Source organism: Trichosurus vulpecula, chromosome 7 (assembly GCF_011100635.1).
Source record: "Trichosurus vulpecula isolate mTriVul1 chromosome 7, mTriVul1.pri, whole genome shotgun sequence".
Taxonomy (NCBI): Eukaryota; Metazoa; Chordata; class Mammalia; order Diprotodontia; family Phalangeridae; genus Trichosurus; species Trichosurus vulpecula.
Window position 1 is genome coordinate 182,354,033 of NC_050579.1, and position 18,319 is coordinate 182,372,351.

The 18,319-nt window shown below is 36.0% G+C and overlaps 1 protein-coding gene across 1 annotated transcript in view; it reads left to right on the forward strand.

Moving 5' to 3' along the window:
• The window catches only part of MAP3K7 (mitogen-activated protein kinase kinase kinase 7), a 76,000-nt gene that overhangs the window by 50,026 nt on the left and 7,655 nt on the right, over positions 1 to 18,319 (forward strand). The window contains 2 exon segments of the mRNA XM_036767056.1: positions 3,354 to 3,418; positions 11,938 to 12,043. Coding sequence (XP_036622951.1) covers positions 3,354 to 3,418; positions 11,938 to 12,043 — 171 coding nt within the window.

Here is an 18,319-nt window from a genome sequence, read left to right on the forward strand (position 1 = left end):
TTTGCAATGATAGTTGAAGATGGGGCCAAATGCCATGTCATTTAGGGAATATTTTGTGGACAGTGCTGCTAATGGAAAAATATGGAAAATTCTGTAAATGCTGCAGATATATAAAAGGGGGGAAATAGTAAGACCTTTAAAATTAAATTTGGGGGGAGTTTATAAACTAGTTGATAGGAAATTCTGTGTAAAATGTCTTTAACACTAACAAGGAACTAGAAAGTCACCTGGAATGGTTGCTATAACATCAAAAGTAAACCTTTATCTTTATTTCTTTCTGCTTCCTAGAGTTTGAGCACAAGGTAAAGGACAACCTGATGGTATTGACTTTTACTGGACCCCCTAGACCCCCCTCCATAGAGGGAGTTTTGAAGAGGGGAACAAGAATTTATTGAGCTCTACTTTGTGCCAAGCATTATGCTAAATACTTTACAGATATCATCTCATTGATCTTTCTAGAGTCCATTAGAAGGCAAAGGTCCAAAGTGATTCCTTCCTCTAATAAAAGGGTACTTTTATCTGTAATTGTTAACACAGAAACTGCCTAAGCACCAAATGGGGATCTGAAGGTGCACACAAATTGAAAAACATAATTTTGAATAATATATGATGTAATAATGCAATATGAAGTGCTGTTAGCTTGTTTAGAAAGGTATCCTGACAGAATCTCATCACAAAGCAGAAATTTGAATAGTTGAAGCTGAGAATGCAAAATCAAGAGCAGAGAACATTCTATATATTAAAACAGGTGTAGGGAGGCCATTTGGAAGAAAGGTATGGAGTATGAGTAGCAGGAGAGGGAGAGAAGAGAGAAAGTTTTTTTGAAAAGTTTAAAATTATTACCTAAAAAGGTAGGGGAAAGAAGCCTTACTGAGCCAAGAGTGTAAAGAATCTGAACCAGCAGTTTTTCAGGGACTTTTGGTTCCAATTCCTAGACCAAGGAAGCAGTGGTCCTTGTAAGCCTACTTGTTCATTTTCTACAGGCCAAAGATAAATCAGTTGATTTCAAAAGCCTTCTCTTTCTATATGACATTACTGCCAAGAGAATTGGATTCAGTGATGTGAGACAGATAGGTCATGAAAACATTTTACCCACCTATCATTTCAAACCATATACTTGTCCTGTCTACTTGGTTCTACAGCAAAATGTTGTTCCTTGTGGTTAACTAAGAAAGTTCTGTTGAGTTGTGACTTCAAAACTAGCCATGATATTCATATCATCACTAGAGTTATTCTTATCATCATTAGAGTTAGTTGATCAGGAATCCACCTACCTCATTCTACTAGGTTTCTGCTCATTCTTTTACAGTACTTTGTGTAATGTAGGTATGTGCATTTCAGGGAACCATACAAAAATGTAAAATTAGTGAGTTGCCAAATTAGTATTCTATAGGGTAAAAAAATTAGAATCAATCAAAATTTCCTAGGAATAGACCTAGTAATTTTCATTTGAGATAACAGGAGATGGATTATTTTACATTCATATTTCCAAATTATGGCTTAAAGCTTAATATTGGAGCAACAAGTATTTGTTGATTGCAATCCTTTTTTGCTTTGTGTGAACTATTTGCCAGATGGTTTCTGCCATGGTTATGCTAATTGAAATGCATCACCCAGTACTGCTTGCTTTGGCTCTTCCTACTAGCTTGAAAATTCCTCATTTAAAGGCATTCATTCTTTGACTCAGTTCTGCTTTCCTCTATTCCCTTAAAAGTTTTGATTCCCTATTCCTTCCCCCCCCACCCACCACCCATCTGACTATTTTAGTTTGTTTTGTTTTTATTGCAATGATGATCTAATGGTTTTAGGGAACACTACTAGGTTCCTTAGATTCACAAATGTTGCTAATGTGAAATGAGAATCCTAGACAGTTTTATGAGCCTGTTTTATCCAAGCTAATTTTAGAATTGGGTTGTTGAATGAAATGTGTCCGAAATTGTTTTTAGTCATGGACGATATCATTTATGTCCTAGAGAAACATTGAATTGGAAGGTATTATCATTAATACCTTGTATACTAAGTTACATTATTAAATACTTTCTTAGAACTAGTTATTTTATATTAAAAAGACTGAATGCTTTGGGATCTTCAAATGAAAATGCAGATAAATGTAAAGATACTTTTCTTAAGAGTATAGGTAAGAATTCAGTTTCATACCACTATAATTTGAGTTGTCATTTAACTAAAAAATATATTCATGCCCAAAAGCATTATTATTTTTAAAGGTCATTTAAATTTGTGTCAGATAAGTACTTTGTGATGCTGCGAGCACTAATGATACTGAATTATGCAACTAATTAGAGCCAAAGTTGGGGAGATCAATGTGATATGTAGGTTACAAAACAGTGGAGTATGAATGGTATGTGCTCAGAGGTTACGAGTGCTAGAATGAATGTTTCTGAGTGCTGCCCTGCTAGTAGGAAAGTTACGTAATGTAGCTTTCAAAGTCAAAAGAATGTAGGAGCATTGTGTCAGCTGTTACTCAGAGCATTTGGTTGTTTCCTTTTGGACAGCTGATCTCTCATCTTAGGAGATACTATATAAACAATTCCTATTCCTTTAAAAAAAAGTACGCAGTGAAATTATTGCTTAATTCATTCAGTTTTTAAAGATTTGTTTTTCTTTCATCAATTGATGGATTTATTTTGATTGTATAACTTCAAAATCACAGTCTATTCACAAGAATAAGATTTATATTTGATAGGGAAGGGAGGGTAGTTGTTTGGCCATATAGGAAAATGAGGGGAAGTTTTGTTTACAACTAGACAGTTTTAAATGTTATATTCAGTTCAAATTTATAAGCACCTACTGTTGCTAGGCCCTGAATTCTGAAGAAGGCTAATATTGAACTGAATATTTGGTTTTGAATATTTCTTAATGTAAGCAAGCAAGATGAGCCTGAAGATAGTGGGGCTTTGGAAAAAACAACAACAAAAAAGACTACAGGTTAAAGCTAGTAATGTCTTACAGCATGCTTAGCTGTCTTGCATAACGTAAGGCCCTTGAATAGATGCCGTCATCAGCCCCAGCCCCCCAAGCATTAATCTATTTAAACACATGACAGAAGATGTGGAAGAGGAGAGTAGCAGCTATTCATGTGGTAGGAGTGGTTATTGTATTAGGGTATGCTTTCTGTTGCAGGCCAGCATTTTTGAGTTAAAACACTGCAGCTGTCTCTTCTCTTTTCCTCTTCTTTTCCTCTCTCCCTTTTTCTTCCTCTGCAACCCAAACTCTCATACTTTTTTTTTTTTCACTTTGTTTCTGTCTTGGATTTATCTAAAGTCCAATTTCCTGCTGTACCCTTGCTTTATTTCTAAATAGATGTGAGTTTTATTTTTTTTTCTCTCTAGCAGGCAACGGACAGCCAAGGCGTAGATCCATTCAAGACTTGAGTGTTACTGGAACAGAACCCAGTCAGGTAAGACAATTCTTAAGTTCTCTGTCTTTGAAGAATAGTAAATGAGAGAAGACTGCAAGTTATTTTCTAATACATTTTGCACAATTTGTGTGTAAATTCAAATAACTTCTTTGACATGAAACTGTGACCAAGTTCTCTTGATCCTGAACTTTAATGCCTAGAAAAAAAAACTATAGTTGCAGCATAATTTGACTTGAAGAATATCTTATGAAGACAGGTAAATTAAAGTCCAAGTAAACACAGAAAGTAAAATAAATTAAGCTTTATATTTGAAGTATGTTTTTAGTGTTTTACATCATCTACTAAAACAGTTTCACTTATAATCTTGATGTAAATATATGATCGTTATTTAATAAATTCACTGTCACTCTGTAAGATGAACCAATGATACTATTCCTATCTTGTAGTTCAAACAGGCTGTGACATTCCCAGGAAATCATTGGCATGCCTGGAAGATTTTACCATGTTTAACATGGTATCACTTATCAAAATTATATGTACATACATACGTGTATATATAGTTGTAATCCTAAAAAAATTACTTTAAAAATTGAGCACTCTTTAAATTCCTTTATCCAGGTTATGGTTTATATTCTTCGTTAATTTTAATGTTATAATTTCATTAATTCACCTTTTCTTCTGTGTTATTACTTAATTGCTCCACTTTCCTAGCTGACCCAGGAAGTTGTATTGTTTATCAAATGTCAGTGTTGTAATCTCAGATGAAATAAAGGCTCCACTTATTTGACCCAGCTGCCTATATAATAGGAATTACTTAGCGTATATATGAATGGCTCAAAGTTTCTGACTTTTTTCCTTATTTACATTAACTTCTTACTCTGCATGTAATTTCATGCCATGTTCCATACAAATAATATGTTTTGGTCATTATAGCTTTTTAATTAATTTTTTATTTTGTTTAGGCTGATTGTATTCACATAAAATACATCAGAACTATTAGAAATTCCACTTTACAATCCTAATTTAAAATTCTAACTCATGTAGATTATTCTTAAATATTGGCTACCATATACATTGTAAGCATTTACTTATTGTAAAATATTTTGATGCCTTTTATTCTAAGATGGTAATTCACTACCATTTTCAATTTTATAATGCATTTTAAATGTTGGAGGTACCTTATAATCATTAATGAAGATCTCAAAGCCTCACAACCCACTTAGGATACTTAAGTAACAGATATACTCAACCTCCATTTTATAACTAGAAAGATTTTTAAAACAGAATCTAAAATGTTAAAATTGCAGATTTTTTGCTCTTCTCACTGAAAAAATCTTACTTGTTTTTAAAATGACTGTGGTCTACAAGAAGATTGCCCAAAATATTATAATGTGGGTTTTTTTCATGTTTTGGTGAATTTTAAATTTTGTTTCTGCCTAATTAGCCATTTTGTTCATTGTTAATTTTTTTTTATGATGAATCTCATTTTTCAACTTTCTCCTATTTTCCCACCTCATATACCGTATTTATTAATTACTCACAATTAGTGACAAATAGTTAGACATCTGGCATCTGCTTGACTTCCTAGAGGCTTGATGATCTCATGCTTTGAATCTTTCTTTACTACTGTCATTGATATCCCAATTATGATCCTCCTTCTAGCCAAGAGTTACTCCTTATACTAAGAATGTGATGCTTCCTTTCATTCATTTCACAAGGGACTATAATTCTTTGGTTTACGCTACAGAGTAATGGCATTGCTTTGAATTAGTGCTCTTCTTTCAGCCTTATTAATTTTCCCACTAGTGTGTTCTGTCTTAGTGAACATTATGATTACTTTCTTATTCCTTGATTTGTAATACCTTCGAGTGTGAAAGCATAATATATCCAAGCCAGAATATATAGAGTAGAAAGTCTGTTTTGTTGAATTATCAGAAACATGGACCATCTAAAAATTTTCGTATTTTATTCAGACAAGACGAGCTATTTTAAAGTAGGTTGTAAAAAGCCCATACATTCTAGTTTACCTGGGCTGCTTTTTGTTAGTAGACCTTAAGCTGTCCATTTTGTAATATAAGTATTAAATATCCTTTCTTCTGCATAATTTTATATCGAATGAGATTCAAGAAAAATATTCTGGATCCTTATGTAGATAATATAAAGGCATTCTGGCATAATGGACATAATTGCTAGACATGTAGTTAGAAAAACCCAGATTCAAAGCCCATCTCTCATACTTGCTAGCTGTGCAAGGATGCACAAGTCACTTAAGCTATGTTAAGCCTCAGACAATTCTCTGGAACTTATATCTTCCAAATTATATGTGGTTTGGAACATAAAAAAGCTGAAAGATATTCTCATACCCACAGCATCACAGATTCTTGGCTTATGGACATAGGTAGTATTATTGCTTAAGAAAAATATTATGTCTTCACAGTATAGTTCTTTAGATTAGGCTCCTAATACTTAGCAATATAGGGCTTAGTGATGGAATTGGTATTTTCCACAGAACAGAGAGAAGATGGCTCATTATAATTATCAAAGGAAGAAAATACCTGGAAATCTGATACACCAGTTAGTCTGACCTAATAATACAATTAAATTCAGCAAACATTAAGTAACTACATACAAGGCATTTTGCTGGGATAACTAATACTGTCTTTCTGTGACATTGGAAATGGAATTTGTCTTGAGAAAGAAAACAGTCAGGGTCTGTTTCTAGTTTAACCAGTGACATGAGGTATGACTTTAATAAAACCATTTTTATATAACCTTTACTTCTCTTCCTGAAAACCAAAATGTTATCTCAGTAACTCTTTTCATGTGGAATAAGAGATATAGAAAACCCTTATGTAAAAATATCCTCAATAAGTGTATATAAGGAGTTGATTGAGTCTTTAAAATATACATTAAAGATATTTTTGTGTTATTTTACATTAATTCAATAAGTATTTGTTGAACATTGTTATAAGCCTGGCACTATAGAGAAATACATGAATCTATCTTCCCACCAAAAATGTGTGCGTGTGCGTGTGCATGTGCATGTGTGTGTGTGTGTGTGCGCGCGCGCGTGTGCATAGGTTGGGGAGATGAAAATCATGTAAACAATGTAATTAGAAAACAAGGACAACATAATAAATCAGATACCTAAAATATCTCTAGTTCTCTTTTAGTGTGCCTCAGAACCTTGGCTTCTTACATAAAATGTCTAGTCTCTTTTGTACTGGTCCCATTAATAATTTAGATTTTTTTCCACAGCGATGCATTTTAGTCACATCATGGACCAAATAAGCATAGTCCATCTTTTATAATCATCCCCCTCACCGATGACAGGGGGAATTGTTTTCTGTCAATCTAGGAATAATCTTTTTGAGCTTTGAAATTGCATTCACAAAGGAAATAAGTTCTATTATCACCCTCTTAATAAGAATACTATAACATGGTATTTGGAGCATGGACATGATTTCCAGTAGCTGTAAATTTACAGAAAGCCAGCTTACTCTAGACAGAGGCAAGAGATAACTGCTATGTTTATTTTTTTTTTACGGTAGTAAATATAACTTTGGGAAACACAAACTTACAACTTCCACAACCCTTCTGGAATGGTGATATGATTTTCCAGGGGTCCATTTTTCAGTGAAAATAAAGTTGTTCGCTCAGTGGTTTTATTCTTATTGCCAGAGAACAGTCATCCAACTCTTTTGACATTAGGAGAGCAACTCTAGGTCCTATCACCTGTGTAGCACTTCTTAGTCTTTAGAGAAGCTTGAAAAACTAGTGGTTCTGGCTGTGGAATATCAAATGAGCCACCTGCCTTTTGTACAGTGAAGGAAAAATAAGAGATAGAAGAAGAATAGGTTGAAATCATGGAAGATATGTTATAAATAGCATCACCTGCTAGTTATGTGTCTCCTACCATACCACCATGTTCATCATTTGTATCTTGATCCCTGAACCTATAGCCCATATTTTTTTCCTTTTCTTGATAAGCAGCTGTTCTAGAAATTTCTCTCCAAGATCTTCCTCCAACCCCCCACCACTCACAATTCTCCCTAATTTTACTACTATATTGCTCTGTGACATAAACCATACATTTAAAATTGGTCCAAATATACTCCTGCACCAAATTGGTCCAAATCCTTTTTTTTTTAGCAGGCGGGGGTAGGGTGTAGACACTGAAAACCAACACTAATTATGGGCTGTTTTCAGGTTTATACAAGGCAAATTTACTGTGGGGGAGGGAGCACAGAGTGTTGCCTGTATTTAATCTTTATATACTTATACACGTACATCATTGCCTCTCATAGAATGAAGGCTCCTTGAGAACAGGGATTGTTCTGTTTTGTTTTATTATTTTTGTATTCCCAGCAAATAGCAGAGTACCTGACATAGTAGGTGATTAATAAATACTTGTTTATCAGTTGATTCATTTAGATCAATGTCATGCATAACATTTAAAGTACACTAGGCTTTACTGATATCTGTTACCAAGGATAACAACACCTACATTATAGGTTTTCCTTGTTATACAAAGAGACACGTAAGCTATACTTGCTGTATAAATAAGGGACATGGATCATCTTTTGTTATTGATGAGTAATTCTATTCAGACATTTTCAGTCCTGTTCAACTCTTTCTAACCCCATTTGAAGTTTTATTGGCAAAGATAGTAGTTTGCCATTCCCTTCTCTAACTCATTTTACAGATAAGGAAACTGAGGCAAACAGAATTAAGTGACTTGCCCAGGGTCACACAGCTTAGTAAGTGTCTGAGGCCAGAGTTGAACTAAGGAAAATGAATCTTCCTGATTCCAGGCTTAGCTCTGCATCCACTGCACCACCTAGTTGTGCCTGAATAATCTATACTGTGGTTTATTGTTTTATAGCTAAAACTACATGCAGAAAGGGGTGAGAGCGATTTTAAGCTTTCCAGTGTTCTTAAACTAAATACAATGATAATTGGTTCAGGTGATTTGATTTTTTTAAAGAAGTCAAATCTTTTCTATTCTGTTCCTGTTCTATGATAAAATAAGAAAATTACGTAAAAATAGCAAGTTTTCATATTTTCCAGGGTATTTGCAGTTTAAAGAGTGTGTGCAATAAAATCAGGATTACTTTTGAGGTTAAACCTTTGGGTTAGTAATCTCGTCTCTGACATACACTGGCTCTTTGATCCTGGGCAAGTCCCTTAAGGTCCCAGGGTCTGCAAACAACTCTCTCAGCACTCTGAATTGTACAGAAAGGACAGACTTGCATTGATGGATAAAGTTTCTTGTTGAAGACACAGTGCTTTAGTTGTAATGTGTAAGTGTATATGGATAAATTATTTGTTTTGTTTTTTACCCCAAGATGGAAAAAGTATGGTCATGTCATCCAGATTCCTAAATTTTACTGTTTTCTTGACTTGTAATAAAACTGATATTGTCCTCCTCACCTCCCCCACCACATTTTGTGTGGTTGGAATGTTCATTGAGCAGTTACTTATTGGGCAGTCCAGTAAATCAATATTTAATATTATTTTTTTGCTTATATACTATTATATCACAGGAGATACCCAAGGGTTTTCATAGATTCAAAGAATTACAACTGAAAGGAAATTTAGAGGTCATCTCAACCTAACTTAGAGGCTACTAGGTGGCAGAGTAGATAGAGCAAGTGGTATAAGGGCAAGCAGAGTGGGACTTTTTGTTGCCTTTTGTTTTGGAGTGCTTCTCAGCACTAAGGCAGATGCCTTTGATTGAGTCTTGCCTTTGTTTGTAGAAAGGTCCACATCCTTTTGCTAATTAGGTCGAGAGGTGTGAAGCCCTCAAGAGGTGTGAAGTACTCTGACTCTAAAGAAGTGTGTATATACTCTGAAGTTAACATTTTGTTTGGGGGCTCACTCACTGGAAGAGTGTCGTGATTTTATTAGATGAGACTCTGGGTAGCTGTTAAGGAGCCCTGCAGCTTTGAAAACCCAAATGTTGGTGCTTCTCTCTCTGGTAACTATGTACACATAGCTTTGGTCAGACAGCTAGGAGCCTGTCTGTTGATTTGTGTTATTTGCTCTGTTTATATTATTTATGTTTGTATTTGCTCTGAAGTTCAGGGTGCTGGCTTTTCCCCCTGAACTCAGGGAATGATATATGTATGTTTGAGTGATCTCAAGTGAGATCGTAAACCCCTTTAAATTGCTTTCCTTAGAAAAGCAGATCAAAGAACCTCCTGTTGCTGGTGTTATTGGCCTTACACAGCCACAGTATGGGCAGGTAGCATTGTTGTTACAACCGGGCCTAGTCAGGAGGAACTGAATTCAAATCCAGCTTTACATAAATTTACTAGCTGTGTGAACTTGAGCAAGTCATCGTTTGCCTAGGGATAGTACTAGCACCTACCTCTCTAGATTGCAAGGATGGAATGAGATAGTGTGTATAAAACACTTAGCATAGTGCCTGTCACGTGGTAGGCACGGTATGAATGCTAGTTGTTTTTATCTAGTAAAACCAGTCTTTTACAGATGAAGAAACTGAGCCTTAGAGACGTTAAATTATTTCCCAAGGTTGTGTATTTGTCAAATGGCCGAGCTACTTAGAAAGTCAGCCTAAATTGTAGCACTAGGCAAAATTTAGTAACTTTTGAAAAATATGTTCCCACTTTTAAAAGTGAGACATAGAAATCAAAAGTCATCATTCACATCCTTTAAATAACTCCTGATTCTTTTATACACCTAGAGATTTGATTCTGGGCAAAGTAACCCTGGTAAATGGCTGCCTGTGCTAATTACTTCTGCAATTTAAATTTGGTTTAATATTTTTTGCCACCCTAAACTGCTGTGTAGTATTTGTGCCCTATTAAACACTTGTCATATTCATTCTCTATGGTAAATCAAATTATCTACCTTATGAGTCAAGTACTGATTTTTTAAATGTTTTAGATACTTTGTAACCTTTTTGAGCTATTTTTAATGCTTTGAAGTCTTTGATGTTATAAAAACTACTGATGTTTTTTTAATTATTTGCTTTCTTCATTTAAAAATGACCCAAATTTAAGCACAAACCAATTGGATTTTCAAATTAAAAATTAAACATGTCAAATTTATCATTTATAGCACTTACCTTTCACTTATTTTTAAAATGTAGAAGTTAGTGTTCTGGGTTTTGATTTGTTTTAATTGAAGTTTACTGTGGGCTTTCATATCCAATCCATTGAAACAGCATCATGTTATTCATTGAGTAATGTATCTTTTCAAGATAAAGAATCCTTTGGCAATTTATGGATTGGGGTTTAACTTGTTATAACCTTTCCCATGGTCTTAAATTAGTAAAGACAGAATTGGAAACTGGTGACAAAAATATCAGCTTCATTCCCTAGTTTCATAGATGTAGGAACTCTAAAGGAGAACAACTGTGTGGGTAATTTGAAAGAGACAGGTCCTGAGGCAGATGAGAGGTTGAAAAAAATTCTTAAGTAGGAATATATATTTTCAAAATGGCCTTAAACTTCAGAAGTACGATGGTTTATGTTAAGTATTGAATCACAGGATTATTAGCCTTACTAGGTTTAATCATATTTTAAGAGTTCTCTACATCTTTATCCATTCACTTATTTCCATTGAAATATATTCTGAACCTCTTTGTGGTTTATTTTTTCCCCTTTGTTTTGATTAAGTTTTCTATTTCATACATTTGACTCATTGTCATGGGCCACAAATATTTATTCCTTTATTTTTCTCCTTTTTAAAAATAGTGCCAGATAGAAAGAAAGAAAAATAGATAGATGGATGGATGGATGGATGGATACATGGATGAATGGATGGATGTAAGCATCTGTTGGAAAAGATAAACTACAATCAAATCAATACAACATTCCCCATTAGTCACTAAGACCTTCAGTAATTTTTTTTTAAAGCTAAGTAGGACTTGGAATCTATTTCAGAATACCTAGCCTTGATTTATTTGGAACATTATTTCAGAGGGGGGGACCAAAGTAGGAGATGCTGCCAGAAATAACTGAAAATGTTGGTTTCTATTTTATTAATTTAAGGTAATATAGTACACTGGAAAGAGCTCTAGATTTGGAGTAGGGGCTCCTGGATTTTGGTCCTTGCTCTGGCATGCATTACCTTTGTGACTTTGGTCAAGTCAGTTAAGCTGTGAGGCCTCAGTTGTCTCATTTGTAAAATAAAGGAGTTGGACTAGTTGACCTTTAAGGTCCCATCCAGCCCTAAATCTGTAGTGCTGTGAGCCTGAGGTAAAACATCAGTGACATGCTAATAATTCTGTGAAGAAGTGTGCCTTTCTGGTTTAGATTTGCCAGTTTCTTGACATTTGTGGTAGACCAAAAACCTTATAAACCTCATTTTATTACATTCTCATTTCACCTATCTGCATTCTTTTTTGTTTCTACCTGTTTAAACTATTTTACTTGCACACGTCAAGCAAAAAAAAAGAAAAACATCTTATTTTTTATTAATATTTGTAAAATTCAGTATTCAGTCATACTTCTTTGTAAGTGATTTTACCTGGAATTGTTATAATATCCTTTTTTCAGAGTCATGGTTGTTTTTATTTTCCTATACAGGTGAGTAGTAGGTCATCCAGTCCTAGCGTCAGAATGATCACTACCTCAGGACCAACTTCTGAAAAGCCAACAAGGAGCCATCCCTGGACCCCTGATGATTCCACAGGTGACTTATTGATTATTTCTCATTTTAATAGCCTATATGTAAGGGGCTCTTTTATATTTATGTTCAGTTAATCATTTCAGTCATTTACTTAGCACGTATTATATGCCAGGTACTTTGCTAAGAAATGGAGATACAAAAAGACTCAAATGACAGTGCCTGTCCTCACAGAGCTTACAGTTTAACAAGCAAACAGATATTTACAACAAAATCAGTAGAAGGTAAATGAGAAAGAGAAGGCATTAAAATTAAGAGGGGTTGGGAAAGGCTTCCTGTAGAAGCTGGGATTTTAATTGGGATTTAAAGGAAGTCAGTAGGCACAGATGAGCAAGGAAAGCATTCCAGGACTGGGGGACAGCCAGAAAAAGTGCCCAGAGCCAAGAGATGGAGTGCCTTGTTTGTCAGATGGCAAGGAGGCTAGTATCATTGGATCAAAGAGTACGTGGAAGACTAGAAAGGTAGGAGGGGTCTAGGTTATGAAGGGCTTTTAATACCAAACATAGCATTTTGTATTTGATCTAGAGGCAAAAGGGAGCCAGTGGGTTTTATTTAGTAGGGGATATGATGTGATTTGACCTGTACTTTAGGAAAATTACTGTGGTAGCTGCACAGAGGGTGAATTAGAGTGGGAAGAGATGAGACAGGCAGATTCACTAGCAGGCTATGGCAGTAGTCCAAGCTTGAGGTGATGAGGGCCTGCATTTAAAGTAGCTAGTTACAATATCCTGAGGTGGCACAGACAGAGAAGAGGAAGTATATTTGAGAGATGTTTCAAAGGTGAAATCAACAGGCCTTGGCAACAAATTGGATGTGGTGGGGTGAGAGATAGTGAGGGGTCGAGGATGATTCCTAGGTTGTAAACCTGAAGGAGGATGGTGTTGCCCTCTAAAATAATAGTGAAGGTATGAGATAGGGAGAGTTTTAGAGGGAAAGATGAATGTCAATTGATAATAATTTTTACAAAGGCAAGATAATATTTAAATTGTCCAGGTAGCCAGTAGGTTCACATACCTCAGCAGTAGTCAAAGGGAAAACTGGATTTATGAACACAGGCTTGCCTTCTGTATTTTTGTTTTCCTAGGTTTTGGTATTTTTCCTGATAGGAGGCATATAATTTGAGAAAGAGGTTTTGGGTAGTGGTTGGGTGTTTTTTTGGTAATTGGGTTTTATTTTGTTTTGTTTCCAGTAAAAGAAATATCATTCAGATAATATATGTGTGGTATTTGCTTTCTCATCGCACTTCTGCTTGATGGCAGTAGAGAACCAGGATAGTTTAACTAACAACTTTATATGTTAAACTAATTGTGGGCTGGGGGGGTGGGGCGGGGCAGGGGGGATATGTCATCTTGACCCTTACCTGCCAGGCCATAAACTAAAATGGTGTCATGGATAGAGTGCTGAAGTTGGAATCAGGAAGACCGACATTCAAATCCTGCCTCTGATACTTATTGGGCTGTGTGACTGTGAGCAAGCCCCTTAACCTCTCTGAGCCTGTTTCTCTTATCTGTAAAGAGAGGGTATTGGTTTTTAAAGTACCTTCTAGCTCAGAATATGATGATTTCAATCCTACCATGTAACCAAAAAAAACAAAACCCCAAAATCATTTACTTCCTTTCATGGTCATGAATCCTGAAGCCTTTCCAATCCAAAGGAGGTAACTAATTTAATACATTGTGAGATATATTTTACAAAATGTACTCCTCATAGGCTGCAAGAATTCCTGGCCCACAGTGCACACATTCACAAATATAGGCTTTAAAATCATCATATCACATTGGACTTAAATGATGAAGTAGCTTCATTAAAAAACAACTGTAGAATCATGTCACAGTCACAACTATGGCCTAAGGCAAAGAAGATGTGTTTTAGAGTATTCTGGTGTGTCATTATCAGCATCGTCTTAGGTGAAGAACAATAATAAGAATATTAATATCCCTCACTACAGAGTGTTGTACAGTTTTCAAAACACTTTGATGCACCTTTGTAGCTGTGTCATGTCTAGTAAGGAAACGCAAGCAGCTTGAGCGGCACATGTATATGGCACTAGGGAGGGTGCTGGTGTGGGAGTCGGAATACCTGAGGTAGAATTCCATCTGCCACTTTCTTCTCTCTGGGCGACCTCAGTCAGGCCCCTCTCCCTCGTTGAGCCTCAGTTTCCTCACTTTTAAAATAAAAGGATTAAACCACATGACCTCTGAGGTCACTTCCAGCCCTAAACCTGTGGGCTGAAGTGTCCGTAGAGAATTTAGACCATTTGAAAATTTATTCGAGACCAAGCATATTTTTTCTAAGTGATAAATGGGAGTTTGCAAGTCACGAGCACATACCCATTCATCTTTACAGAAGTAAACTACTATCCATATATGGTAATAGATTTTTGGCATGCTTTAGTCATGTTTATAATTTAATTAAAACTGAACTGGGCCACTTCTCTTCCCATGTGTGTCGTGTAGGATAGCACTATATTTAGCAATGGGTGTGCTCACTGGTTTTAGTTAGTTTAAATTTAGTGGTGCTTCTTCACTCCTAGCAGAGCATAGCCCAAGATGGCCCAATACATTTACCACTAACTACATGTGCCAAATATGTCACCAACCTGTGGCAAAGTGATGCTCCCTCAACCTCCAGCAATGGTAGAGAAACTAGGAAGCATGGTTTTCATGTGGCAACACAGATGTGTACATTTGAAAATTCTAGCTCTCCCTCCTTGGTTGCTCAGATAAAGAAGGACTCTTCCCTTCCTATCAGTTTATGTCTCTCTTATGAGAGCTAAGACCCAGGAGCTGGTAAATTAAATCTCTACATACATAGAATTCAGCACATAATACCTCATAAGTTTTAATAGAACTTTTTTAAATGCTTGTTTTACATGCCAGAATATATCACTTATTAACACAGAAAGTTCTGTGATGTAAGTTATATTTAATACAGTTGAGTTTCAGAAGTTCCTCCAGTGGAAGGTAACACCTAGGGGATGCAATTTGCCCACCTTGTCCAGAGCTTACAAACTCTTTGTTCTGCAACACTGACCTTTGCTCCCAGTTTTGACATCCAGCTTAACCTTGTCTCCCTTTCCAGCCTGAACCAACACTCAGCTTGACAAGCATGTGGCATATTGTGAACTTATATTAAAGTGTAAGAATTCTATTAGACAAAAGTGACCTCACCCCAATTTTTTTTTCTACTTTATGGCTTTTTTGCCCCTCTGCTCTTGCCTATAGCATCAGAGATAACCAGTGGTAATCAAAAATCTGACTTAGACCAGGAGAAATTAAATTTCATTACTATCAGCTAGATTACCCTCATCTTGTTGATATTTTATAGTTGTGCTATTACAACCTTTTTTTGGTCAATATTGTCAGGCAATAAGTAAATATTATAAAATCTCATGAATTCAGAATGCTAATTTGGAATTTGAAATTGTTCACAATGTTAAAGTGCCTCTATAAAGACAGGACTTGCACAGCAAATTAATTGCATAAACAAGATGGCAAGTCATAAGGGTAGGGAACCCTTTTTTTTTCCTTCCAATTGAGCAACATTGACTTCAGGGAAATTGGCAGATCACAGAAATAAAAAGAAAGTTTACTAGGTTATTTTTGCAAGTTAGAAACATTTTCTTGTTCATTTAGGAAAGAGGAACATACAACTCTTTGATAAATGCAGCAGCTAAAGAACCCTATATTAGGGCCTAATTAAGTTGGAGAGAATAGAAGAAAGAAAGTGAGAAAGAAATACATGGAGAAGAATAAAGACACTTCTGATACTGAGATGAAAAGACATAAAGAAAAAAATATGTTCATTACTCTCTTAGGTATTTCAGTTAATGCAGAAGTACAAAACATAGTCTCTAAGTTAAAATGTATCTGGGGGGACCAAGACCTGATATACAATCAGGTGGTAATGCTATAACATAGACCATAAGTGCTAGAAGGATCCAGAGAAAGGAGGTATCAGTAAAAGCCAAAGGGGAAGAACTTAAGCAAAAGCACAGAGATTAAAATAATAGGTTTCAAGTGCCTACTATATGCAGAGCCCTGTGTTGTACATGTACTGAAAGAAATGTTAGGTTTAGAGAGCTGTAGTAAACAATATGATGTGAAAAATACATTAGTAGCAAAATAAGGTGTTCCCTGAGGTCTGAGTGAAATGAGAGACCAGGATTCAGGGAAGGCCTTCATACTTGGAAGTCAGGAGGGAATGGGATCCAGGTTGTGGGTTTAGGGATTAGTGTTAGTGGGGAGAAAGGATGCCCCTCATCTTACCACAGGAAAGAATGGATGTGAGGAGCCTGAGGTTTGGGGAATAAATGGAGGAAAGCTGAGGAAGTTTATATTAGATTGTTCCAGCATTTTCAGTGAACAGCTTTGATTTCTGCTGTAGATATGGAAGATGAACTCAGGGCAGGGGTGGGGAATGGCGGTGAGACAGGGGGCAGGAAAGTTCAGGAGAAAGGATAGGGAGTCAGATAAAGATAGAAGGATTGTAGAGTCACAGCAAAGGTTCCTACTGAAGTTTATGTACCAATAAATTTTTAAATCAGCCTGATTTTTAGACTTGATTTCTCCAATGAAGTTCAGAAGGCCCTGAGCAAAAGCAGAAAAAAAAAATTGCATGAGGAGGGTACCCCAGAGAGGAAGTTTTTCAAATCAACATGACAGGTGATTTTGTGGTCGCAGCCACTAAAGCATTAAAATGTCTGATCATGAGATCAAGGCTAGGTATAGAGGTGATTAAAGACAAGTAGGAATGATCAACTGAAAGAGGCAACGAAAGGATCCCAGAAGGCATGGTAAGCAGTAGAATTAGTGTGACTAAGGGAATGGGAAATGCGTCAAGATAGGGTGAGAGTAGAATTTTAAAGTTCAGACCCTGCAAAGTGGAATAATTCACCTAGTGAGTGAGGTCTGATGTTTGACCAAGCCAGTTTCACCAAAATGGGGTAGCACAAGATAGTTAATATTGGAAAGATTGAAAAATGTTTTCATTAAAGGGATTATAAGTATGAATACTGAAATCCCTGAGGGTGGCAGTGAATGCGTTGGAGAAGACTGTCTTCCAGCTATCAAAGTCAGTAAGAAAATTGGGAGGGTGACTTGGAGGTAGGCAGATAACAAAATCAAAGTTGGGGAGAAAGATTAAGGAAGCAAGCCTGGCTAGAGTAGAAGGTACCAGTTGGAGGGCAGTAGTAAATTAAATTAGATATGTATGTAGGGCAGAACCAAATCACAAACAGCCTCAAAAGGCAGACAGAGGAATTTAGACTTGCTGTAGTAAGCAGTAGCAAGACAATCATGTTCATAGCATAACATAACTCTCGTTGGGACAATTTGTTAGGGATTGGGATAAAAACTGAACCAGTCATTTTAGTAGTATTGGGAATCCCAAGCGAGAAAACATCCCTCTACCAATGCCAACATCTCAGAGTCTTAGTTGTGTATAGCACAGGTATCAGACCCATTCGCCTACGAAGTCCATAAACTTCCAATGCTGCCAGAACCAAATTAAAATGTAATTGGGGAGTATTTAAAAATACAACAATGTTAATTTGTGGTTTTCTAAATCAGTATGTGGCCAGCAGAGATCCATTTTCTCTTTGAGTTTGATACCACTGGCCCAGAGCACTAGATATCAAGTGACTGGCCCAGGGTCACACAGCTAGACTGGATCAGAGGCAAGACTTGAACCCAGAGCCTCCTGGTGTCAAGGCCAGCTCTCTAGCAATCTATACCACTGTGTCTTTCTGACTGTTTGTTGTATTACTGAAAACTAAACGTGTTTTGCTTGTATAACCGTAGGCGTAATTGAAATACTTCTTGCCCAACTGGAAGGCAAATCAGCCAGTTGAAACTGAGCTCCAGGTCTCAAGTTCCCCATGCCTGGGCTAAATATGTTAAGTAGATATTCAAAACAACTGTTTGATTCAAGTACTAAAGCATTTTAGAAACACATACTAATTATTCATATCTTTTTATTAAGGCAACTTCCTTGGAGACCTACAAGGCAATAATACTTTATTAGCCCATTTCTACAGACTGGGGTGTACATAAAAGGAATAAAATGCCTTTTTTTAAAAGGGCTCGATAAATTTAGGCTAATTCAGACTGGCTTTCTTTGCCTTCAGTTTCCTTTCTTCTACCCTTCTTTTTCCCCTTTACCCCCAGCTTAGTCTGTATTTGGTAGTTTTTACCGTATTTGCTAAAAACTTTTTTTAAAGATAGAAATTTTCTTGTTTGTTATAACTTAAACATCAACAAACATAAATACTTCAGTATACAA